A 25,584-nucleotide genomic window follows, 5' to 3' on the forward strand; every position below is an offset into this window, starting at 1 on the left:
ATCCAATTGAATCAAAAGTTTAATCTTCTGTTTTACATTATAAAATTCAGAGTTTAGAATGAATTTAAAATTTATACAAAGCTATTGAGTAGCTTGCTATAATATATAAAAGCTATTCCATAAATACTATATGCATGTAGAAATTATTTAGTAGTGAATTTATGATTTAAGATTTATACTAAAAAATATTCAGTAACTGTTATAAAGTGTTGTTTCAAATAAAATTGATGCTTCACTAAATAGTCCTTGTGAGTGTTTATTGTCACATATATCACCTAAATGTGCTCGATAGGTGAGCTATTTTCTTTCAGATCTTTTGGGGCAACAAGAAAGATATGTCCTTGTGTAAGCAGGTGATGGACTCTTTCCTCCCACAAGCTCAATGAAGGAAATTGCAATGTGAATTCTATGCTCCTCCAGCTTCGAAAGATACTAAAGATTAACTAGAAAGAAAAATGGTTTCTCTATGACTTTGGCAGATGGGCAGTGTAGTGTAGCATCCGTCTGACTCTGATCATTCTTAAATATCTGCTCATCAGGAGTTCACCTGAGAAGTTCCTAAAACAAATCGTCGACAACTTAATCAGGTTGCAAAAAGGAACTTGAAAAACTACAATAAAAATCGGCTCAAAATCATTGCTTGTAAGTAACAAAATAACATCCTGAAATAAATCCTTGCATTCATTTGCAGTTTGGTTTATTCCCCTTGAACTCAGCTACAGCTCACGAGAGATCAAGAAGCTTGGGGAGTTTATCTTTGTAAGGGAGAACAAAGGTCTGCAAGAATTTTGGACCAGGCAATGAGAAAAATCTATGTAGCTTGGTTTTTGAAGTCCATAACCCTTCAGATTTCAATATCTTCATCAATTGAAATCGAGGTATCAACCTCTTTTCCAAACTAAATGCTAAAACGGTTGGGTTTTTAGCAATCTCAGAAGGTTTAAGTTCAACATCCTTGATAAAAAATTCCATCTTCCTCTGCAATGCCTCTGCGGAACGCCATAAAAAGGTAGGACGTTGCTTGAATGCAGTAGTGAAATCCGAGTTCGACCAACCAAAGCTGTGCATGAGCTTTACTTGGACCTCAAATTTTTCCTTGCTGACCCCGTGCAGCGCATCAAGGATCCAGAGAAACATCTTAGATTTCCGGGGAATTCCAATCCCCTCTGCTCTATCAGACAAAGCCCGGAGGGATTCAGGATTCTGCACGACGAAGCCAGGGTGCTTTTTAATGACAAGAGAAGCCCTGTCTTCAGGAATACCACATTCATCCCGTAAGAAGTTCAAGTTAGGCCGTACCACATTCTCAATGCTGGTGCTCATAAACCTATTACAGCCCCGGAGTTGTCTGAGGAGGATCTCCCTCGATCCAAATAAACTTTCCCAAACCTTCAATCTGGGGAGAAGCGTGTTCTGGACGTTGAGGCGAAGAATGACGGGGTGATGCATAACGACATTGACGGCGTCAGACTCAGATAATCCCATTTCGTGCAAAATTTTAAACTTCTGAGCGAGGTTCGTCTCCACATCCCAGTAGAGATATCCTGGTTTCCAAGTTATCATCTTTCTGAGATTAGCTCCATCAATGCCCTGAGATCTGAGAAATCCAAGAACGGCGTCGGCCTTCTCGGCGGACCGAAAACGGGGGAGCGACTTGGAGACCTTGGAAGCATCGGCGGCGGAGAACCCGCATGTATTCATGAGGTACTCGACCAGGAAGTTGGGATCGGGAGAAGCGGTGGCGACTGAGGAGGAGGCGGAAGCGCCGGTGGAGAAGAAGAGGCGACGGAGTTGGATCGATGGAAGGAGCGCCTGGCGGCGGACCAGGGAGTGAAGGTGAAGCATCGCGACGGCCGACCAGGTAAGCTCGTCACGAATGTAACGCAAAGACCAAATCGCAAATCCCTAATTGAAAGGCTCTTCACTTCTGGGCCAATTTCATATTTGTCCCCCTATATGTTCCGTATTTTCTTAAGGCTACCCATAAATTTCACTTTTGCGTTACATACCAGAAAGAAAAAATAGCAAAAAAAAAAAAAAAAAACCCTGCTCCTTTAAATATTTAACGTTCCATTTATTTTGCATAAAGTTTTATACTGATATAAAATAATTTGCAAGACTTTTATTTTTTTTTATAAAATATCCTTTATTTTCCCCAAATTACATAGGTGTTTTGGGACTGTTCAATAGCATAGCCTCCCGTGGGTTCCTTTTTTATTTTACCCTTCTTAAAAATCGTTGGTACTTCGTTTGAAGTATGGAGTTTCATATTTAGCAAACTATTCAACTTGTTGTACATGGAAAACTTTATTGGAGAAAACCTAACAAACATAGCTATAGTGCAACGTTTTCTCTGGCAAACAATGCAGTTTATGTCTCCGACTGTCTTCATAAGATAACTGCTCTTGACCACACGTCTCTCTCCTGACCACGAAGATGAAAGGTTTGTTAGCTCTCTGTTATCGTATTAGGACAGTGTACAAGTGAGGTGTTGGCCGCCAAGTGTAAGCAACTGTAACGCCAGGTTAAAAAATTTCAAATACTCGTTAAGTTCTGTCAACTAACATTCCAGATAATCTATAAACCGTGTAGGCCATGTTAACATCTCAAATAGCCCTTACCAATATTGTAAAATCCATAAATTTACGTTCTGATAAATCTTGTGAACAATATATAAATTTTCTTCTACTAATCCATAAATAAATTAATATGATGTAAAAATTAACATTATATGGAGTAAGTTATAGTAAAAAAAATGATTACGCTCACCTTATGCACCTTTCATAATTCGTCGCCCCCAGCGCCCCCACCAATCCGTCCCTAGGTCAACACGGAGAAGGTAAATTACGGGTGACTACTAGCCATTAGTACAAATGGCTAAGACATGGGGGAGGTTATGCTCGGTCACACCGAGTTTCGACCCCAAGACCTCATGTGGCAACATCCCATGTCTTAACCATCACACCGCCCCGAGGGGACTTTCATAATTCGTCCCTAGATTATATAAAGGGAGGTAAATCATAAAGTCAACTTATAATAAATTACCAAATTAACTAGGATGGAAAGAGTTTTTTTTTACGAGGACATGCGCCTACTAAAAATTAATCTCTTATTTCATTATAGTAAGTCTGTCACTCTCTAACCAACGACACATCTCATGGGAATATAGATTAATATTATATGAACCTCACCAATATGGTTTAGTAAAATGTTAATTATCTTGTATTATTAATGCTATCTTGACTTTATTGTCAATCTTTTTTGTATTAAAAAATTAATTCATAATACCTTAAATTAATCAATAAATAGTATGGTTACGAGTTTAAAGTTGCTTGTTTGTGAAATGTTAAATTTTAAAATATACAACTACAAATTTAAAAACATGTGATGATCTATTGATTTCCTTCACTTAACTAATGTGCTATAGAAATATTCACATATTTAATATAAGTGATTGTTATTTACAGTTACATCAATACGGAGATTCATTTTATGATGAAGTGTGTTCACGTAAAATGGAATTGATTGATTCACAAAAACAAGACTGATTTGATGATGATACACCAAACATAAATATCAATAATGACAAAATGTCATCTTCCACTCTAGTATTGTGTTGAGTACTAGAGAGTATGAATTGTATATACAATAAGATGTTATTAGCAAGAATTAGTTAGAACAAATGTTTGAAAATACATGGACTCAACCAGAATATTAAAATATTAAAATGCTAGTTGAAATTCAGAAATTGAAAGGGATGTTTCTATTAATAAATTTATAACGAATAATATGAACTATTCAATAAATCCACCAGTGATATTGAATGAGTATAGTGATCTTGAAAAAACATTTTCATTAGCTAAAGATGATTATGTAATGAACTCCACCCTTATTGTGTCCTATAGACAAAAACCAGACGAGAGTGATGGATTTTTTTTATGGGTAAAGCAATGTAAAATTTAATATGTAATAAGTAAATTTTATTTTTAAATAGTGGAATGAATTTTTATTTACTTTTCATAATATAATTTACATTCAATTGAAGGATGTAATTTATTTTTATTTTATTTTCATATTTATAATATAATTTGCATTCACTTGAAATAGTAATGCAGTGCATTTTTTTTTAATTTTCATATTCTTCATTCCACTCCATGACAGTAAGAGTAAACTAAAAAACTATCAATACTTATGTAGGTATTCTCAATCAAAAAATATTTTAAATATGCTATGAAAAGATGGGTGGACTTTAAAAAAATCAGAATTAAAATAATTTATAATGAAGAAAATTGCACATCAACAATAATTAAAGGGAGAAATAGAATTGACTGTACATTTTAAAACACACAATGTCTTCTATTTTGCAGGGAGTTCCTCTGACCAGTTCCTAAAATAAGTGCTTTGCAAGTCAAACAGAAGGTAAAAAAGAAATTTGGAAAAAACTAGCACCCTCATGTTTGAATTAGCAGTTAAATTTATAATTGACGCACTAGGAAATAATAAACAAACCATATGAAATTAGAACAGGAATGGTTCAATATCATTGCTTATTCAGAAAAGAAACTCATACCCAAATAAACCCTTCAACTGTTGGATATTCCTCTCAAACTCAGCTACAACTCACAAGATTTCATGTCCTTTGGGTAATTTATCTTTGCAAGGGAACACATACTTCTGCAAAAATTTTGGACCAGACGATGAGAAAAATATATGTAGTTGATTTCAATATCTTCATCACACGAAACGGAGGAATCAACCTCTTTTCCAAACTTAATCCTAAAGGCAACGGGTGGTGAGCAATGTCTAAAGGCACAATCCCAACATCCTTGATAAAAAAATTCCATCTTCCTCTGCAATGCCTATGTGGAACTCAATAAAAAAGTTGGATGTATCTTGACTGCAATCAAATTAATTAGCTATCTTAAGAAACAAAAAAAAGCTAACATTGTGTCACAAGCTGTGTTGATTGGGCTAATGCCCCGATCCCAGGGTGCCATCCATTTATAAGACTTGACAAAGAATCCCTTTGTGTCAGTAGCGTCTTCACTCTTCTTTGATATTTATTTATTTATCTATATATCTATTCTAATTTAGCCAGCTAGGAACACCTTGGTGTAAAAGTCCTTTTAAATTTGTAAAACATTGTCCCATCCATCTTCACTTACACAGCAATTGTAATTTCCCATCTCTTTTTATTTATGGCAATAAAAATCTTTCAAACACTACTAATTGAAGATGTAGAGTCATAGTGATTATAGTTCCTGGTATTAGGAATAGCTTTTCTGGTCTTTGATCAGATAGGTGACAAATCCCCATTTGAGACATGAGCGACAGGGTTAAATGCCTCCAAATACTGCTAATGCAAATCAGTTTGCAAAATGGAACTCGGAAAACCTAGCATTCTCATGTCTACAATAACAGTTATAAATAATAGAGCATGAAAACTACAATAAAGATTAGCTCAATATCATTGCTTCTACGTCATAAAATAACATACTCAAATAAATCCTCACATTCATTTGCAGTTTGGAGTATTCACCTTTAACTCAGCTACAGCTCGCAAGACTTCAAGAAGTTTGGGGAGTTTATCTTTGTAAGGGAGGACAAAGCTCTGCAAGAATTTTGAACTCGGCAATGAGAAAAAGTTTTGTAGCTTGATTTTTGAAGTCCATAACCCTTCAGATTTCAATATCTTCATCAATTGAAACCGAGGAATTGACCTCTTTTCCAAACTAAATGCTAAAATGATTGGGTGGTTAGCAATCTCAGAAGGTTTAATTTCAACATCCTTGATAAAAAATTCCATCTTCCTCTGCAATAGCTCTGTGGAATGCCATAAAAAGGTTGGACGTTTCTTGAATGCAGCAATGAAATCCGAGTTCGACCAACCAAAGCTGTGCATGAGCTTTACTTGGGCCTCAAATTTCTCCTTGCTGACCCCGTGCAGCACATCAAGGATCCTGAGGAACATCTTAGATTTCCGGGAAACTCCAATCCCTTCAGCTCTATCTACCAAAGCCCGGAGGGATTCAGGATTCTGCACTATGAAGCCGGGGTGCATTTTAAGGACAAGGGAAACCCTGTCTTCAGGAATTCCGCATTCATCCCGTAAGAAGTTCAAGTTAGGGCGTACCACATTCTCAATGCTGGTGCTCATAAACCTATTACAGCTCCGGAGTTTCCTGAGGAGGATCTCCCTCGATCCAAATAAACTTTCCCAAACCTTCAATCTGGGGAGAAGCGTGTTCTGGACGTTGAGGGAAAGAATGATGGGGTGCAGCATAACGACATTGACGGCGTCGGACTCAGAGAACCCCATGTCGCGTAAAAAATTGAACTTATGAGCGAGGTTCGTCTGCACATCGCAGCCGAGCAATGTTGGTTTCCAAGTTATTAGCTTTCTGAGATTAGAGTCATCAAGGCCCTGGGATCTGAGAAATCCAAGAACGGCGTCAGCCTTCTCGGCGGACCGAATACGGGGGAGCGACTTGGAGACCTTGGAAGCATCGTCGGCGGAGAAGCCGCATGTATTCACGAGGTACTCGACAAGGAAGTGGGGATCGGTAGAAGCGGCGGCGACTGAGGTGGAGGCCGAAGCGCCGGTGGAGAAGAAGAGACGGCGGAGTTGGATCGATGGAAGGAGCGCATGGCGGCGGACTAGGGAGTGCAGGTGAAGCATCACGACGCCCGACCAGGTAAGCTCGCCACGAATGTAACGCACAGACCATATCGCAAACCCTAATTTTAAAAAGGGTGAATTACATTTTACCGCATGAGGTTTGACTAAAGTACGAAATGATTCTCATGATTTCAAAATTAACAAAAAGTCTCTTAATTGATTGACGACAGGAGTCAACCGGTAAAAATAAGAAAAATATATATATACTTCTGCGTTTCAAGGGAAAAAAAGTAAAAAATTAACTAACACAGCTGAATGTTTTTTTTTTTTTTAACAAAAATGGACATCGATAACATTTATATCTTCCACTCTCATACACAAACTCCAACACTTCTCTCCATCGACTTATCTCGATCAACTCTTAATTTCTCTCGACCAAATAATCAGCCATATTTCATCCCAGAGAGCAGCTATAAAAATATTCCGAACGATCTAAACACGGAGGAGACATAGAGAGAATCAAGGTTTGACACAACACACAAACATGGTAAGCTTATGTATATATGTGTAGACATGCATGAAAATGTTGGTGAAATCAAAAAGTTATAAAACTTTTGTATTTAATGTGTTTCAGTAAATGACTTGAACTATATGGCAGAGATCGGTACATCTAGCGCTTGAATAAACCAAAAATTGGGGTTTTTGAAAATTATTATTTTGGTGATGATAATACGAAAAGTTAATGATAGTTAGGACTTCTATTATTATGTTTTATTATGAAAATTTAATCATTTTTTTAGAATTTAGGGTTGTTGTTCATTGAGAATGTATTGGTGTTACACTGTTGGTCTGTTTTTGTAGGTTGGGAATAAACCTGTATTCCAAATAATATTGCACTATGGTAGCCATGCAGTATCATATGTTGTGTTGCTCTCTGATATTACAGAGTAGTTTTGGTGTGACCCTGAGGCTTGGAAAACCATGTTGCTGGTTGTTACTTGTGATGTGCCTTATAGCGAACTAGGATGGTGTTGGACAGTGATTATAAAGTTGAAGAGATGTTTAGAGTTTATAATAGACAATATGTAATTAATGTGTATGTTGAAGAGTCAATTTCTGTTGATGATAACTTTATGTTTTCCTTTGATAAGAGAACATATTTGTTGTTGACCCTAATGCTGATGATAACCTTAATGCTGTGTTGAATGAAAATATTATTGATGATAAGACTAATGCTGTTAGTGTGATGAATAAGTGTTCCGATACCAGACCTGAAAATGCAGAAAAGCCTTCTAGAGGCAATGTGAAATGTAAGACAAGTGCAAGATTAGTTGCAAAAAATGGACATGGTGAAGGGATTACAAACATAGGAGTAGAGAACAGTGATGATGTTGAATTAAGTGAAGAGGATGATATATTTGTGATAAGTGATGATGAAAATAACCATGATTTTGTTGACGACAGTAGGTTTAACAAATATTGCATTCATGAAACCGAAAGTGATAATGGGAGTGAAATTTTCAATTATGACTTTGAAAATGATTCCATTCCTGATTTTGATTCTGAAAGTGATGTTGAACCTAATTTGCTAGCCAAATGTTTGAATAGAGAAGAGTATAAGTTCGTAGAAGGTGAAAAAATTAAATTAATGCAAGGAATGATTTTTGAGAATCGGGAAGTGTATAGGAAGGTGCTATGTGATTATTCTATTCAAATGGGGTTCGGGTTAGTGAAAATTAAAAATGACAGTAATAGGGTAATAGTTGGTTGTGCTGGGATGTCTGCCCTTGGAGGTCTGGCAGGTCGACGGGCTGACCTGACGTCTTGCATGAAGTCCAACTAGGTGGACGGACTGACCTGATAGCTGGCACGAAGTCCAGACGAGTCGAAGGGTTGACCTGACGTTTAGCACGAAGTCCAGCTAGGTCGACGGGCTGACCTGATAGCTGACACGAAGTCCAGATGGGTCGAAGGGCTGACCGAACGTCTGACAGGTAAGTTGAGGTAAGTCACTAGAGGAGAGTGACTGTGAGGACGCGTTCTCGAGAAGGGAACATTAGGCGTTGATCCAACTTAGATCCATTTCAGAAATATAAGTTGAGATCGTGACTAGATTCCAGTCTCGATAAGATGGAATCTAGTTACTGCTTTTTATTACTCTTATAAACTTAACTGTGCTAACACTTTGTTTTGCAGGATAGTTTTGCATTTTGCCTCGGACTAATGTTTTTTGCAAGTTCTGAAAAAACAAAGGTCCGGGCGCTTGGAAGGGATCCAGGCGCCCGGGATGCAAGTTTTATCCCCAACGCGCTTCGCCACGTTTAGCTTCATGGTTGGACGGGCTACTTCACACTCCAAGCGCTCGGAAGCGATCTAGGTGCCCAGAGACTCCTATATAAGGAGGATGCACCCTAGAGCAAAGAACAACGAACAACAAAGCCTTCCAAAGCTTGCTCTACCGTGTTGTGCTCCTGCGACGCCGCAAAGCGACTCCGACTACGTGCTGCCTTTATTTCTTTACTATTATCGGTATTTTTTTTAAAAAAAGTTCTTGTACCTTAAATTTGTAATCGAATTTTTGAACTACTAGTGGATTGCCCAACGAAAGCACTCGACGAGTGCGAGCCTTGGAGTAGGAGTCGACTAAGGCTCCGAACCAAGTAAAAAATTACTTGTGTTAACACTATGTTTTTTCTTTTCCGCTCTGCACTCGATTTTCAATGAATTTCTAAATTGATATTCACCCCCCCCCTTTCTATCGACTTTCACGATCCAACAAGTGTTATCAGAGCAGGTACTCTGATTTAGTGCAACCACCAATCAACAGGGGTGAAATTTGTTTTTATTTTTTTTCGTTTTTTAGTTTTACGCTATAAATCCAAACTGGTATCATTGCCACTTTTGGAAATTTTTATCCATAGTAATTAAGCTGAATTGGTGCAACACCAATTCAGTTTTTCTTTAATTTTATTCCACACTGCTAATCCAAGACCAAGCCTTGGGATTTTTGTCTCTTTGTTTATTTGTGTGCAGAATAAAAATGTCTCAAGTTAAAGGCTTCAACACAATACGTCTCCTCTATTCAACGGGGAGGACTTCCCCTACTAGAAGAAGCAGATGGAGGTCTACCTGAAGACCGACTTCGACCAGTGGTTCAGTGTCACCAGAGGATACAAGGTACCGGTCAACAACTCCGGAAACTCACTAGACCTGTAACGGTGGACTCCGGATATGAGAAAGAAATCCTTAATGGACTATAAAGCTCTCAACACGCTGCAATGTGGACTGACAAAGGAAAAGCTGAACTGAGTGGGACCGCACCAAAACGCTAAAGAGTTATGGGACAAGTTGATCGAACTACATAAAGGAACAAGCGACGCAAAGGTAACTAAGCACGATCTTTTGTTAAACAAATTATTTAATATTAAAATGCAGGAAGGAGAAACAGCGAGTCAACTCCATGCGAGGATCAAAGACATCCTCAACGGACCACACGATAGGCTACCAAATGGAAAATCACCATTTATTTTAAAAATATTTTTAACATAAAATTTATTTTAAAAATTATTTTTAACTTAAAAATCTATTTTTTAAAAAAAAATCCTTTTTAACTTAATTTTTTTTTATTTTTAACTTAAAATTTATTTTAAAAATCTTTTTAACTTAAAATTTATTTTAAAATTTTATGTTTAACTTGAAATTTATTTTAAAAATCCTTTTTAACTTAAAATTTATTTTAAAAATCTTTTCAACTGAAAATTTATTTTAAATATTCTTTTTAACTTAAAATTTATTTTAAAAATCCTTTTTAAAATTTATATTAACTTAAAATTTATTTTAAAATCAAGCATAAAAATTTATCTTAAACTTTTTTCTCAAAAATTTATTTTAAACGTTCGGAACCTAAAAAAAATCGGTCAAAAACCAAGGTCGGACGCCCCAAGTATAGCCTTCCGGGCCACCCGGAAGGCACTCCGGGCGCCCAGACCTTGGGGAGGGGGCACTCCTCTTGCACCTCATCTCTTTATCTCTTGCAAAGGTTCTCTTCAAGCCTTAACGAGAGAATTATTGATAATTAAAATTTTTTCCTCTTTTCTTCGGTTATTACGCTGCTGCTAGTTAACCGATGTCGTCATTTCTAAAATTCTTATTCACGATGCCTTGGTAAATTCTTTTTCTTTCCTAAATTTTTAAAATATTTCATTTATGTAATTTATTCTTAGTATAGTTATTCTTTAATAATTTAGGAAACGTTCTAGATCTAGTGATGGACCCTCTACTGCTAGTGTCGACCCTAAGTTCCCTATTGACGAACTTAAGATTAGGTTTAAGTCTACCATTTATATGCATATCAGGACTAGGTGATTAGATAGACAGTTTTTCTTGCGTTCCTGCATTCCAGCTGTAGAGGTCATTTACCACTATAGCTTGCAGAACCTTGTTTATTGTACCAGTTCAGTAAACATAAGTTTATGTGCTGAATTTTACAATAACTTAGTCAAGATAGATGATCTTACATATACTACTAAGGTAGCTAGTACTGATATCACCCTATCCCCTACCATCATCCAGACCTTTTTAGACCTACGACCATCTACGTGCGCTTTTCAGTGCTACCCTCCTAGGGATCTACCATTTGGTAATCCTTACTCGCACATTACTCCGGATACGATTTATTCGTATTTTTTTAGGGGAGAGCGAGTACCCACTGTGATTATGCTTAGGTCAGTATCCCTTCGAGTTCACGACTATGTACTCTATAGGATTTTAGTCTTCTGTATCTTGTCGTTGACCACTCGCGACATCGCGATGATGCGTCCATTTCATTCTTTTCTCCTGTATGCCCTCTGCCATAGATTAAACATAGGCATTAGCTTACATATCTTTCAGACTATTATCTACTCAGCTGGAGTTACCACCAGCGCTCGAGTTCACATGTCGTACTGTCATATTTTGACGGCATATATCGCCTCCCTACGTCTTGACGTCACCCGAGGCGATATCCGAGTCATGACTGAGTTCGACGTCCTAGGATCTAGGAACTTTTCTCTAGGAGGTATCCATATAGATGATGAGGGTGTCCTATCTTGGCGGAGGGGGGCACAACACCAGCCGAACCCAGATGTCCAGGAGGAGGCAGAGTAGGATGAGTTTATGGTCGCGCTATTCGGCGAGGCCGCTCCGGCCCTGACACCACCTCCACCTCCAGGTCGAGCACCACGTCCCGCTCCTCGCACTCTAGGTGATCGAGTTGCCAGACTTGAGCTATCTATGACGAGTCTCCGTCAGGAGGTCTCCGATTTTCATCGAGGTATGCGCAGGAGATCACCGACCTACGATGGGAGATGCGGCAGGAGGTCTCCGACTTACGACAGGACGTGCGACAGGCGATCTCCGACCTTCGACGCGATCTATCCATCTCTCGAGAGGATGATCGGGCCCGGCATACTGAGCTGATAGAGTTATTACGCTCCTTGGGGACCGAACCACCCTCATCATCATCCCGATAGACTAGATAACTACCATATGTACTTGATCGTGACTTGACTTAGTTATATTTTATCTCAGATAGTGACTTATCCTGTTTTGATTTACCTCGACTTAGTTATATCTCGACTCCAACATTGACTTATGTTGATCTGATTAATAGACTAGGATTCTCAAAATTGTTTTCAAAAATAGTTGTTTTTAACTTTTAGGATAAAACTTTTATATTTTCAAACTTTCCATTTTTAGAAATTCAAAAATCAATTTTAGCCTTAGAATTAGGTCAAACCCTTAGAAAGCATGTTCCTATAGGACTAGAATTTGAGCATCTCACCAACACACTAGGATTACCTTGTTTGTGATTGTCAAACATAGAAAGGGGTGAGATGCATAGGCAGATTGTCTGGACTTAAGATGCTTATTTCATTGTCAGCCCCGGTCCTAACAATCAGGAGGCCCAGGGCGAAACACCCTTAATTTTTTTCATAAAGTAAAAATTATTTATAATGACTTCTTCTAATTTTTCTAGATGCAAAATCATCTATAATATTATTAATTTCAAAATTTTCTAAAATCTCTTTTTCAATAGATAAAATTGGTAATCCATTCAATCTCTCTTGTGACATTGTTGATTTCATATATGTTTTTAACAATTTTAATTTTGAGAAACTCCTTTCAGTTGATCCTACGATAACAGACATAGTTAACAATATTCTATAAGCAATTGCAACATTTGTATAACAATCTATAGTTTTCACAAAATTAAGAATATCAATTGCTGACATTATCTCATTTGATAAAGTTACTTGTAATATTTTTAATTCTGTAAACAAATCATCTAACTCAACATCTTTTCATGTGTAAAAGTGAATGTTAAATTAATACAGTATTTTCTCAACTCATTATTATCTAATGATTTTAATGTTTTCAAATCAAACAAAAAATCAAATATATTTTCAAATATTATCATTTCACCAAATGTTTTCATTACAATAATTATAAAACTATAATTTAAATAAACTGAATAAAACTATAATTTAAATCAATTAAAATAATTATACTTGGATGAAAAAGATGAGTAGATCGGTAGATGACAACCCGCAACCGTCACAACTCGCAAACCTCCGCATCCTAAGCTCAAAACCTCCAGGTGCAACGTGCCGGAGGTGTTGGTGCAGCCGTGTAGAGAAGTGGCAAAGGCGCAACCTCGCTGTGATGCCATCGCGGTCTCGTGGAGTCACCAGTAGAAAAGAGAGCAAACAAAAAACATATATATATATATATATATATATATATATATATATATATATATATATATATATATATAATATTTGTGGGCCCTTCCAAAGTTGGGGCCCTGGGCAATCGCCCAGGACGGCCCTGCCTCTGGGCCGGGGCTATTCATTGCATCGATATATGTCTGGGCGTTAAATATAAAACAAACATCAAGCAGGTTAAGTAATTCAACTTAGTTAAATACTAACTAATTACAATTGACTTAACATGACTAACAAAGTGAAAGTTGTTGTCCTCTGATAGTCTGTAAGTAACTAAATGGTTAGACAATTTTTTATGTTAGATTCAGGGGGAGGATTAATTATTTTCATACTTATTTCCCATTATTTTGAAATTAGCTTTTGAAAAATATCTTCTTAATTTGATTTTAAACTAACCTTTATAAAATTAAGTTTTTATTGGATTCAATTTTTTTTTTAATATTGGTTTTGAAAATATATTTTTGAAAATTGATTTTGAAAATTTTACAAACTTAGTTTCGAAAATAGATTTTACTTAGTTTTAAAAGTTGATTTTGAAAATTGGATTTTCCAAACATAGTTTTGAAAATTGATTTTAAAAGTTGGATTCTACAAACTTAGTCTTGAAAAATAAAATTTTACTTAGTTTTGATTTGAAAATTGGACTTAGCTTTAATAATCTCCCTTTTGTAAAAATGCTATATTTGAAAATTGTGTTTTAAATTTGCAAAGCTTATTTCGAAAATTAGGTTAAATTTGTAAACTTTATCTTTAAAAATTACTCAAAAAAAATTATTACAAAGTTATCTTCCTAAGTTTTAAAACTTAGTAATTTTTTTGAGAAAGTTAAAAGCTAAAGTTTTAAGTAAAATATTCTATGGTTTCTACTTTAGACTCTCCCAAGTCAATTTGACTTTAATTCTTTAATTTTCTTTTACTTCCCTAAATCACTTATTTTTCTGTGTTATTTTTTTATAAATGTCAAAGGGGAGGGTTAGGTGGCTTAAGTTAGTTAAAACAAATCAACGAAATACCAAATAACAACTAACTTAAAAACCTTGTTTTTTTACTTGCATATTTTTCACTAACTTAACTCAAGTTATCATTGTATCAAAAAGGGAGAGATTGTTGGTGCGGTTAGTACTAACGGTCTATCTCAAGTTTTGATGAATGACAAAGTAGGCTAAATTAGTTTCATATTGATCTAACACTTTGACCAAGTATGAAAGAGAAGCCCAGACGGGTCAACGGGCTGATCTGACATCTGACACGAAATCTAGCTAGGTTGACGGGCTGACCTGATAGCTGGTACGAAGTACAGACGGGTCGAAGGACTGACCTGACATTTGGCACGAAGTCCAGCTAGGTCGACGGGCTGACCTAATAGCTAGCACGAAGTCCAGACGTCTGACAGGTAAGTTGAGGTAAGTCACTGGAGAGGAGTGACTATGAGGATGCATTCCCGGGAAGGAAACATTAGATGTCGATCCAACTTAGATCTATTTCGGAAATCTAAGTTGAGATCGTAATTAGATTCCAGTCTCGATGAGATGGAATCTAATTACTGCTTTTTATTACTCTTATAAATTTAACTATGCTAACACTTTGTTTTGCAGGGTAGTTTTGCATTTTACCTCGGACTAATATTTTTTCCAGGTTCTGAAAAAACAAAGGTCCGAGCGCCCGGGGGTCTGGGCGTCTGGAAGGGATCCGGGCGCCTGGGATGCAAGTTTTATCCCCAACGCGCTTCGCCAAGTGGAGCTTCATGGTTGGACGAGCTACGTCACACTCCAGGCGGTTGGAAGGGATCCGGGCACCCGGAGCTTCCTATATAAGGAGGATGCACCCTGGAGAAAAGAACAACGAACAACAAAGCCTTCCAAAGCTTGCTCTGTCGTGTTGTGCTCCTGCGACGCCGCGAAGCAACTCCGACAACGTGCTGCGTTTATTTCTCTACTATTGTCGGTATTTTTTTTAAAAAAAAGTTCTTGTATCTTAAATTTGTAACCAAATTTTTGAACTGTTAGTGGATTGTCCAATGAAAATACTCGACGAGTGCGAGCCTTGGAGTAGGAGTCGACCAATGCACCGAACCAAGTAAAAAATTACTTGTGTTAGCACTGTGTTTTTTCTTTTCCGTTGTGCAACAGCCTCTACACTCCAAGATATTTGAGTCATACATCGTGTCTCCACTCTCTAAGGCATCAGGGTCATACACCGTTCTATCAAACTTCAAGGCATTCAGGTTATATACTGTGCCCCCACTCTCCAAGATATTCAGGTCATACACCGTACCTCCACTCTTTAAGGCATTCGAGTCATATACCATGCATTCAAATTCTAAAGCATTCGAGTCATACATAGTGCCTTCACTCTCCCTTGCATTTGGGTCATACACCGTGCCTCCATTCTCCAAGACATTCGGGGCATACACCATGCCTTCAAACTCTAAGGTATTTAGGGCATGCACCATGCCTTCACTCTCTAAGGCATTCGGATCATATACGGTGCCTCTACTCTCCAAGGCATTCAGCTCATACACCGTGCCTTCACTCTCCAAGGCATTCGGGCCATACACTGTGCCTCTACTCTCCAAATTTAAAGTCTAGACTTTTGTGTAGTCTGACCGAGTTATAAGCGAGTCTGCTCTTATACTTGTCCAAGAGTTTCGTGTTTCTAGATCGAGTTATAAACCAATGTGCTCTCACGCCTGTCCTAGACTCTCGTACTGCCTAAACGAGTAATAAGCGAGCCTGCTCTCTTGCCTGTCCTAGACTCTTGTGCTGCCCAGCCGAGTTATAAGTGAGCATACTCTCGCGTTCCAAGTTCTAGACTCTTGTGTCGCTCAGTCGAGTTATAAGCGAGCCAGCTCTCCCCTCTATATTTCAAACTCTAGTGTCGCTCGACCGAGTTATAAGAGAGCCTGTTCTCGCGCATATGCCCCTGACTCTCGTGTCGATTAGCCAAGTTATAAGCGAGTCTGCTCTCACGCTTATGTCCCAGACTCTCATGTCATTCGCCTAAGTTATAAGCAAGCATGCTCTCGCGCCTATATTCTAGACTCTCATGCCACTCGACAGAGTTATAAGCGAGTCTACTCTCGCTCCTATATCCTAGACTCACATGTCGCTTGACCGAGTTATAAGCGAGCATGCTCTCGTGCCTATGTTCCAAACTCTTACCACAGTTGTGAGTTATAAGCGTGCACGACTCACGCACCAAACAACCGTCCGACCAACTGTTCTAGACTCTCGCCACAGCTGCGAGTTATAAGCAAACATGACTTTCGCGCCTAATGACCATCCAGTCGGTTGTTCTAGACTCTCACATCAGCTACAAGTTATAAGCAAGCAAGACTCTCATTCCCAATGATCATTAGGTCAGCTATTCAAGACTCTCGCTTCAACTATGAATTATAATTGAGCATAGCTCTCATGCCCAACGACCATCCAGTCAGTTGTTCTAGACTCTCGTCTTAGTTGCGAGTTATAAGCGAGCATGACTCTCGGGCCCAACAACCATCCAGTCGGTTGTTCCAGAATCTTGCCTCAGCTACGAGTTATAAGTGAGCATGACTCTTGCGCCCAAGGATCATCCAGTCAGCTGTTTCAGACTCTCGCATTAGCTGTAAGTTATAAGCAAGTATGGTCATTGCGCCCAACAATCATCAGGTTGACTGTCCCAGACTCTCGCCATAACTTTAAGTTATAAGCGAGTATGACTCTCGCACCCAATAACCATCCAATCGGTTGTTTGAGACTCTCACCTCAGCTGCAAGTTATAAGCGAGTACGACTCATGCCCAATGACCATTTAGTCGGTTGTTCCTGACTCTCACCATAGCTGCGAGTTATAAGTGAGCATGACTCTCGCGCTCAACGACCATCTGGTCGACTGTCCCAGACTCTCGTCATAGTTGCGAGTTATAAATGAGCATGACTCTCACACTCAACGACCATCCGGTCAGCTGTTCCAGACTCTCGCCTTAGCTGCGAGTTATAAGTGTGCATGGCTCACGTGCCCAACGACCAGCCAGTCGGTTGTTCTCGACTCTTGTAACTTATTCACTTGGACATTACTCCCAATATCAATTCACTTGGGCAGGGCTCCCAATAGCAATTCACATGGGCATAACTCCCACCTGCTCGACATCCCTTACATATCGCCGCCCGCTCGACACTTACAAATCACCGTTGGTTTGACACTTCTTACAAGTCATCACTAGATCGACACTTCTTACAAATCGTCATTGGTTCGACACTCCTTACAAATTGTCATTGGCTCGGCACTCCATACAAATTTCCAATGGTTCGACACTTCTGACAAATCATTGTTGACTCGCTACTCCTTACATATTGCCGCCCACTCGGCACTTAAATATCATCGCCTGTTTGGCATCCCTTAAATATCGTTGCTCGCTCGACATCCCTTCCATATCTCCACCCACTTGGAACTTACATATCACCACCAGCTCGACACTTCTCACAAATCGTTGCTGGATCAACACTTACGTATTGCTGTCCGCTCGACATTTCTCGTATATCGCCTCTCGCTCGGCACTCCCAGCGTATGACTGCTTACTCTGCATTTTTTCTGTTGCTAGCTCGGCACCATCATATGTCACTCCATTTTCCTTGCCTCGCTAGCCGCTAGCTCGATGTTATACGACAGACCTAGCAATCTGATTTAGTAGTCAAAAGTGATTTGTCTTTTACGATAGGCTATCTAGTCAGGAGGTGTCAGTCGGGTTAGCGCCTCTTTCGACTAGACTTGAAGGGGAGACTTGTAATATTGCGCGTTGTGAGTAGCTTCATAGATAATGTGGGGGTGATAGTCAAGATGAAGTGAAAGTCTAAGTTAAGGTGAGGTGGTGGTCAAAATCAGAATGTACATATCTGAACAAACCACTTCCCCTAGGCATGGCTCCCAGTCTACAACCTATCGGACCCAGAGCCGGTCGGATGCCCAAGGCCCAATTCCCCACTTCTCTTAGGTAGGGCTCCCAGTTTACATCCGCCCGACCTCAATACCGGTCAGACCTCTAGGACTCATTGCCTCGAACCTCTTAGGCACGACTCCTAGCATACATCCGTTTGGCCCCCAACACCAATTGGACCTCTAGGACTCAGTGTCTCACTCCTTCTGGGCATAACTCCCAGAATACATTAGTTTGGCCTCCAGCGACGATCGAACCTCCAGAACTCAATTTCTCGCTCCTCCTGGGCACAACTCCCAGGATACATCTGCTTGGCCCCCAGTGTCAGTCGGACCTCCAAGATTCAATTCCTCGCTCCTCATGAAAACGACTCCCAGTTTATATCTTCCTAGCCCCAGCGTCAGTCGGACCTCCAGACTCATTGCCTCGCTCCTCTTGGGCATGACTCCCAACATATATCTGCTCAACCCTAGTGCTGGTCGGACCTCTTGGACTAAGTGACTCAATCCTCTTTGGCATAGCTCCCAACATACGTTCACCCGACCCCAGCACCGATCGGACCTCCAGGACTCAGTTCCTCGCTCCTCATGGGCATGACTCCCAGCATATATTTGATTGGTCCCTAGTGTCTGTCAAACCTTCAAAATTCAGTTCCTCGCTCATCATGGGCACGATTCTCAGCATACATCTGCTCGACCCCAATGCTAGTCGGACTTCTAAGGCTCAGTTCCCCACTTTTCATGTACATGACTCCCAGCACACATCCGTCGGTCGGCCCCAGCATCGGTCGAACCTCCAGGACTTAGCTTCCCACTTCTCATGTGCAAAGCTCCTAGTCTACCACCGGTCGTCCCCATAGCCAGTCGGAGATTCAAGACCCAATTCCCCACTTCTCATGTGCAAAGCTCCTAGTTTACAATCGGTCAACCCCAGAACCGATTGGACTCCCCTTGGGAGACAACACTATTAAAAAATCACAACAACCTGTCAAAGAATAACGATTACTCAGTAGAGAATATTCTATTACTCAAGCATATACATGCAAAAGAACCTTCCTTCTCCTAAAGGGAGGTTGTTGTACACCCTCTACCATCTGACATATTCTGACATTCGACATATTCTGACGTCTTATTACTGGGAGGTTATGAGAGATGGTATCAAAAGGGGATCCTCTTCATTGACCAAGCACGCTAGGCTATGCACACTCACACACACGCATCCACATTTATTATTTTACTATTCATTTAACGTTTTTGTTGGTTCTGCCTTGGTGTGCATAAGTCTACAGCTCCTAGCTCTAGGGTCGCAACTCCCAGCTCGAAGTCCTTCCTCCATCAACATTCCTCCTCACTGTCCACCCATCTAACTCAGTTTTCAGATAGAATTAAATATCATTCCAAAAAAAAGTTCCAAATCTCAACTACACAAGTGATTAGCAAATTCAACACACAATTAATAATTTCATATTGCTATAAAAAAGACATAGCACAATGACATATATAAATAGATTATTGAGCATTATAAATCCAATCAAACAACTTATAAATAAGAAAAAATAAAGAATTTAAACAATAAGTGTTGGGATGAATATCTCTTCTCATGTCAATGAATATGAGTAACAAAAACTTGAATAGTATTCGACGCACTACAACATAAACAAGATCAATTTTACTTAGTTCATCACCTCTATAGACAACTATGTCCATGACCTAGTCCTAACTATTGGAGCAATCTGAGTACCCTAGATTTTGATGTTTGGGTAAATGTTTAAGTTAAGTTTATTATTGTATTTGATATATATTGTGAGTGTGCAAGATACAGGTACAACAAGGAAAGTCCAAGGGTAATCTTGGCAAAGGAGGAAAATCCAAGGGTGAGTCTTGGCGGTGTAAATCTAAGTACGTAGTCTTAGCAATGTAAGTCCAAGTGTAACTTGACAAAGGATGAAGTCCCATAGCATGGCTCTTGGCAGTGAAGATCCGACAATGAAGACAAGACTAATGAAAGTTCCAGAAGACAAGGCGTGAAGGATAGGGAGACATCCGAGGGACGTAAAGCTGATGAAGGAGGCTAGAAAGCTAGGTCTAGGTTGTGCGGGCAAGGATGAGTGCATGAGAGGCTGTACTCAGGGTACGTATAGCAGAACTGTAGCATTACTATAACATTACTGTAGCAGTCGACTGATGTTTTCATCAGTCGACTGGTAGCCGATCATTAGTTTATAACAGTCAAATTTCACTTAAGACCAGTCGACTGGTGATTGTACCAGTCGACTAGTGGTGGAAAATACAGCTAGGTGTTTCCTCCCGAGCTATATTAAAAAGAGCTCGGGTGTGCTTGGCCATGGTTGACAAAAATAGAGGTGGTTAACCCCTATTAAAGTCTCCAAAGTGCTCTTGTGTGCCTAGCGTACTTGTGCGAGTTTGTGGCGAGCTTTTTCCACCCATAAGGAGCTACGTGAGATAGCTAAAGATTTTCCGGGGAGTCATCCACTGACGGATCGGGATCATCTACCTTACGGGCAACCATGGAGTATAAGCTTAATCTCCGAACCACGTTAAATTAATGTGTTAGGTTTGCTTTCTCTTGTTAGTATTTGTTCTTATTTTTTCATTGTACATATTAACCATTGTAGGAAGCAAACGTTTTGAGTAAGTCACTATGCACCTCCCTCTAGCAGACGTCAAGGTCACAACACTAGTAACTACCACCATATCTTCTCCTTCTTTGATACTCTTGAATGTACAACTTGTGTCTTATAAAGAAATACAATCAAATACAAAAACAAAAATAAAATCAAAAGAAATCAAAACAAACATGTTTACACGAGTGAACTTTGATTTGGATGCTTTTTATTGTTTTGAATTTTCTTTTGTTGGTCCGAAAATATAGTGACACTTCATTAAAAGTTATTTTAGGCATATTTCCACCTAATAGTCTATTGCCAAAAGCCATCAATCAATTGCTATCTGAGATTTCGACTATTGCCTTGAGCCAACGACTCTGTTTACTTGTGCATCAATCAATTGACGTAAGTCATCAGTCAATTGTTACGATGATAAGTCGATTGCTATCCAACAGAAATCAATTAGTAGCCCTATGTTTGCCTTTTGTTGAAGCTAAACTAGATTGTGCAACCGATTACGAATATTACTATATATGACTGCAATGTCATCTATTAGTCGATTAATGCAGCTAACAATCGGTTGATGAACCTATCAATTGATTGATCGAGCAGCATGCTCCTTTTTATTTTCTCAAAGCTTGAATTTGGGGTTTATGATTTAACAGTCGATTGCTACTTTGTAGTGCAATCGATTGCTATCTTTATTTTAGTCTTTCCAAGATTGAAATCTTATCTTACCTAATATATGATCGACCTCAACCTACTACGATTTTCTTTGCTCAACATCCTGTTAACCTTAATCCTCCGAAAAATTTTAGTGCCCAACAACCAATCAACCTTAATATGTCGGAACTTTGTTATTACCAAACATCCGATCTTCTTTTACTTGTTTGAACTTTTCTTCTCATGTCTAACATCTGATCAACTATGACCTATTAAGATTTCTCTTATTGTCAAATGTCTGGTATATTGATTCACTTGGACTTCACTTCTCAGGTAAAGTGTATGATCCTCCATAATCTATTTGGACTTAACTTCTAATGTCAAATGTATGATCCTCCATGACCCACTTAGACTTCCCTTCGCATGTCAAGTGTTCAGTTAACTGCGATCCACTTAGATTTCTTATCTCTTGTCAATTCCTTATTGAAATTTCGATTACCAAAGTTTTGATCAACCGCGACCGACTTAAACTTTTATCTTTCCAACTCCCAGTTGGACTTCCTATCGTTGAATATTTGATCAAGCTTGAGCTACTTGATATCTCACTCAACCAATTACATATGACTCACCATATTACCCAAACATTGAACCCTAAATTATAAACCATATTGCTCAAACATCAAAATGCAATTCGAATTTGGTTAACTACTATAAGATGGTAAAAGAAGATAGAAAATAAATACCTCCTTGCAAAGAGGACGAACATTGAAGTTTGCAGTAGCAAAAGAGGATAAATCTGTGAAAAGATCTACTTCGGACACTTGGGCCTATTTGATATATATACTAAACCATTTAACCCGAGTAGATTAAGCAGTTGAACACATCGAGTGGCCTGCCGAGATTGCTTTTAAAACACTAGCTTAAGAGGGCAGCTAAGTATGAGATGTCGTCGCCTAACAAAGCTGCCTCGGCTACTTTTGAGAACAACCATAACATCTTTATGATCACTTCACAATTCAAATTACTAGAGGTGGAAATAGGTCTTCAGGAGCAAAACCTTTTACCTATTGCTATCTAAATTAAAGGAAGTAAGGTCCACTTTTGGGTTAATTCGATCCTACTGTACAGGCACTGCCCCAACCTCTCACATTGGGATGGTGGGACCCACACTTAAGTAGTGGGTCCCACCACTTCATTGTGAGAGGTTGAGACAGTGCCTGTACAGGCAGGGTGAAATTTACCCCACTTTTGACCCCAAAAAATAGTTTGCATTTCTTTCAACAATTATTTCTGAATATAATTTATCAATTTATTGTTGATAAATGGACAAGCTTTTTGACTTGAGCATATATGGATGCATACACACACAGAAATGTTAATTTTGGTAGAGCAATTAAATAACTGATAATTGCTATCAAATTTTATCTTCTGCTCAAGTTGGTTATGTAATTTTCTTCATCATTGTGTAATCAGGTGACATTCAAAACCCGGATTTATCACTGCAGGATTGTTGATACCGCCGGCAATCTAAATCTAGACATCGTAAAGAATGGATGGAGTTCAGACCCTGTGATTATAAATCTAAATCTAAATCTTGACGATCGATTATAAATCGACCCTGTGATTTACTTCTCTTCACATAATCTAGGAACAGACAAAGACATCTGGGATGATCGTAATCATCTTTGCTATAACTAATCCTGATCCCTGTATGTGTATATCTTTTTCTCCACTTCAATTAGACCTGGAATCATATTTGTTTATCCTCTTAAACACTGTTTTTACCCTATATCCTGATTGCAGATACTGGCCATAACTTAAGCATCATTTGTTTGAAAATTAATATACTTGAGATATTGAACAATGATCTTTGTGCCTTCAATAGTGTTCATCCTTGTAAGGATGCTTCACCAGAAAAAATTTAAACCAAATAAAATTGATGCTTCACCAGCTAATCCCTGTAAGTGTGCATCGTCACATATATCACCTAAATGTGCTCGATAGGTGAGCTATTTTCTTTCAGATCTTTTGGGGCAACAAAGAAAGATGTGTCCTTGTGTAAGCAGGTGATAGACTCTTTCCTCATGGTAAGAATATCATTTCCATAAAGCTCAATGAAGGAAATTGCAATGTGAACTCTCTATGCTCCTTCAGCTTTCAAAGATATTAAAGCTTGAAGTTAAGATTAATTATAACCTCAGCAGATGGGCAGTGTAGCCTAGCATACATCTGACTCTGATCATGCTTAAATATCTTCTGATTTAGAGTTCACCTGACAATTCCTAAAACAAATCGTCGTCAACTTAATCAGATTGCAAAGCGGAACGCCAAAAACTACAATAAAGATTGGTTCAATATAATTGCTTGTAAGTAATAAAATAACATACTCAAATAAATTTGCAGTTTGGATTATTCCCCTTCACTTCAGCAAGTTTGGGGAGTTTATCTTTGTAAGGGAGAACAAAGCTCTGCAAGAATTTTGGATCCGGCGATGAGAAAAAGTTGTGTAGCTTGATGTTTGAAGTCCATAACCCTTCAGATTTCAATATCTTCATCAATTGAAACCGAGGAATTAACCTCTTTTCCAAACTAAATGCTAAAACGATTGGGTGGTTAGCAATCTCAGAAGGTTTAATTTCAACATCCTTGATAAAAAATTCCATCTTCCTCTGCAATACTTCTGTGGAATGCCATAAAAAGGCTGGTCGTTTCTTGAATGCAGCAGTGAAATCCGAGTTTGACCAACCAAAGCTGTGCAAGAGCTTGACTTGGACCTCAAATTTTTCCCTGCTGACCCCGTGCAGCACATCAAGGATCCAAAGGAACATTTTAGATTCACGGGGAATTCCAATCCCCTCAGCTCTATCTACCAAAGCCCGGAGGGATTCAGGATTCTGCACGGATTCAGGATTCTGCACGATGAAGCCGGGGTGCCTTTTAATGACACGAGAAACCCGGTCTTCAGGAATACCACATTCATCCCGTAAGAAGTTCAAGTTAGGGCGTACCACATTCTCAATGCTGGTGCTCATAAACCTATTACAGCTCCGGAGATTCCTGAGGAGGATCTCCCTCGATCCAAATAAACTTTCCCAAACCTTCAATCTGGGGAGAAGCGTGTTCTGGACGTTGAGGGAAAGAATGACGGGGTGCTGCATAACGACATTGACGGCGTCAGACTCAGATAATCCCATTTCCTGCAAAATTTTAAACTTCTGAGCGAGGTTCGTCTCCACATCCCAGCAGAGCAATCCTGGTTTCCAAGTTATTATCTTTCTGAGATTAGCTCCATCAATGCCCTGAGATCTGAGAAATCCAAGAACGGCGTCGGCCTTCTCGGCGGACCGAAAACGAGGGAACGACTTGGAGACCTTGGAAGCATCGTCGGCGGAGAACCCGCATGCATTCATGAGGTACTCGACCAGGAAGTTGGGATCGGGAGAAACGGTGGCGACTGAGGAGGTGGCGGAAGCGCCGGTGGAGAAGAAGAGGCGACGGAGTTGGATCGATGGAAGGAGCGCCTGGCGGCGGACCAGGGAGTGAAGGTGAAGCATCGCGACGGCCGACCAGGTAAGCTCGGCACGAATGTAACGCAGAGACCAAATCGCAAAACCCTAATTGAAAAGCTCTTCACTTCTGGGCCAATTTCACATTTGTCCCCCTATATGTTCCGTATTTTCTTCCCATAAATTTCAGTTTTGCGTTACATACAAGAAAGAAAAAATAGCAAAAATTAAAAAAACCTGCTCCTTTAAATATTTAACGTTCCATTTATTTTGCATAAAGTTTTATACTCATATAAAATAGTTTGCAAGACTATTATTTTTTTTATATAAAATATCCTTTATTTTCCAAACCCCATAGCTCGTTATACGTTTTCCCTAAATTACATAGGTGTTTTGGGAATGTTCAATAGCATAGCTTTGGATTCCTTTTTTATTTTAGAGCTATTCATAAAGAAAATTTGTAAGTCCCATCATTTATATGTTTATCCTTAA

The 25,584-nt window shown here is 39.0% G+C and overlaps 3 protein-coding genes across 5 annotated transcripts; all 3 read right to left on the reverse strand.

Annotated features, from left to right (window-relative positions):
• Nucleotides 1-236: 236 nt before the first annotated feature.
• On the reverse strand, nucleotides 237-6,734 carry LOC122010338. Of its 2 annotated transcripts, none has more exons than XM_042566832.1 (2): nucleotides 5,540-6,734; nucleotides 237-558 (listed from the first exon to the last, which is right to left on the reverse strand). In XM_042566832.1, the coding sequence occupies exons 1-2, from the start codon at nucleotides 6,677-6,679 to the stop codon at nucleotides 544-546; spliced, it is 1,155 nt and encodes a 384-aa protein (XP_042422766.1). In that variant the 5' UTR covers nucleotides 6,680-6,734; the 3' UTR covers nucleotides 237-543. The 2 variants fall into 2 exon arrangements, with proteins under 2 accessions (XP_042422766.1, XP_042422765.1); XM_042566831.1 differs by lacking the exon at nucleotides 237-558 and adding an exon at nucleotides 4,225-4,859.
• On the reverse strand, nucleotides 572-1,958 carry LOC122010339 (transcription termination factor MTERF15, mitochondrial-like). Its single transcript, XM_042566833.1, has 2 exons — nucleotides 1,300-1,958; nucleotides 572-1,203 (listed from the first exon to the last, which is right to left on the reverse strand). The coding sequence occupies exons 1-2, from the start codon at nucleotides 1,843-1,845 to the stop codon at nucleotides 724-726; spliced, it is 1,026 nt and encodes a 341-aa protein (XP_042422767.1). The 5' UTR covers nucleotides 1,846-1,958; the 3' UTR covers nucleotides 572-723.
• A 16,706-nt stretch (nucleotides 6,735-23,440) lies between the features above and the next one.
• Nucleotides 23,441-25,219, reverse strand: LOC122010341 (transcription termination factor MTERF15, mitochondrial-like). Of its 2 annotated transcripts, none has more exons than XM_042566835.1 (2): nucleotides 23,974-25,219; nucleotides 23,441-23,858 (listed from the first exon to the last, which is right to left on the reverse strand). In XM_042566835.1, exon 1 carries the CDS (start codon nucleotides 25,138-25,140, stop codon nucleotides 23,974-23,976), a length of 1,167 nt encoding a protein of 388 aa, XP_042422769.1. In that variant the 5' UTR covers nucleotides 25,141-25,219; the 3' UTR covers nucleotides 23,441-23,858. The 2 variants fall into 2 exon arrangements, with proteins under 2 accessions (XP_042422769.1, XP_042422768.1); XM_042566834.1 differs by having other exon boundaries at nucleotides 23,441-23,868.
• Nucleotides 25,220-25,584: the final 365 nt, after the last annotated feature.

Source organism: Zingiber officinale, chromosome 8A, assembly GCF_018446385.1.
Source record: "Zingiber officinale cultivar Zhangliang chromosome 8A, Zo_v1.1, whole genome shotgun sequence".
In the NCBI taxonomy this organism is placed as follows: Eukaryota; Viridiplantae; Streptophyta; class Magnoliopsida; order Zingiberales; family Zingiberaceae; genus Zingiber; species Zingiber officinale.

Bases quoted from the DNA above. Each gene is read 5' to 3' on its own strand.
- LOC122010339 (XM_042566833.1), bottom strand. From the start codon at position 1,845: ATGCTTCACCTTCACTCCCTGGTCCGCCGCCAGGCGCTCCTTCCATCG. The intron at 1,204-1,299 runs GTACGGCCTAAC...TTCGTCGTGCAG, and splicing joins GCACCAGCATTGAGAATGTG to AATCCTGAATCCCTCCGGGC.
- LOC122010338 (XM_042566831.1), bottom strand. From the start codon at position 6,679: ATGCTTCACCTGCACTCCCTAGTCCGCCGCCATGCGCTCCTTCCATCG. The intron at 4,860-5,539 runs GTGAATACTCCA...AGTTCCACATAG, and splicing joins GAGCTGTAGCTGAGTTAAAG to GCATTGCAGAGGAAGATGGA.
- LOC122010341 (XM_042566835.1), bottom strand. From the start codon at position 25,140: ATGCTTCACCTTCACTCCCTGGTCCGCCGCCAGGCGCTCCTTCCATCG.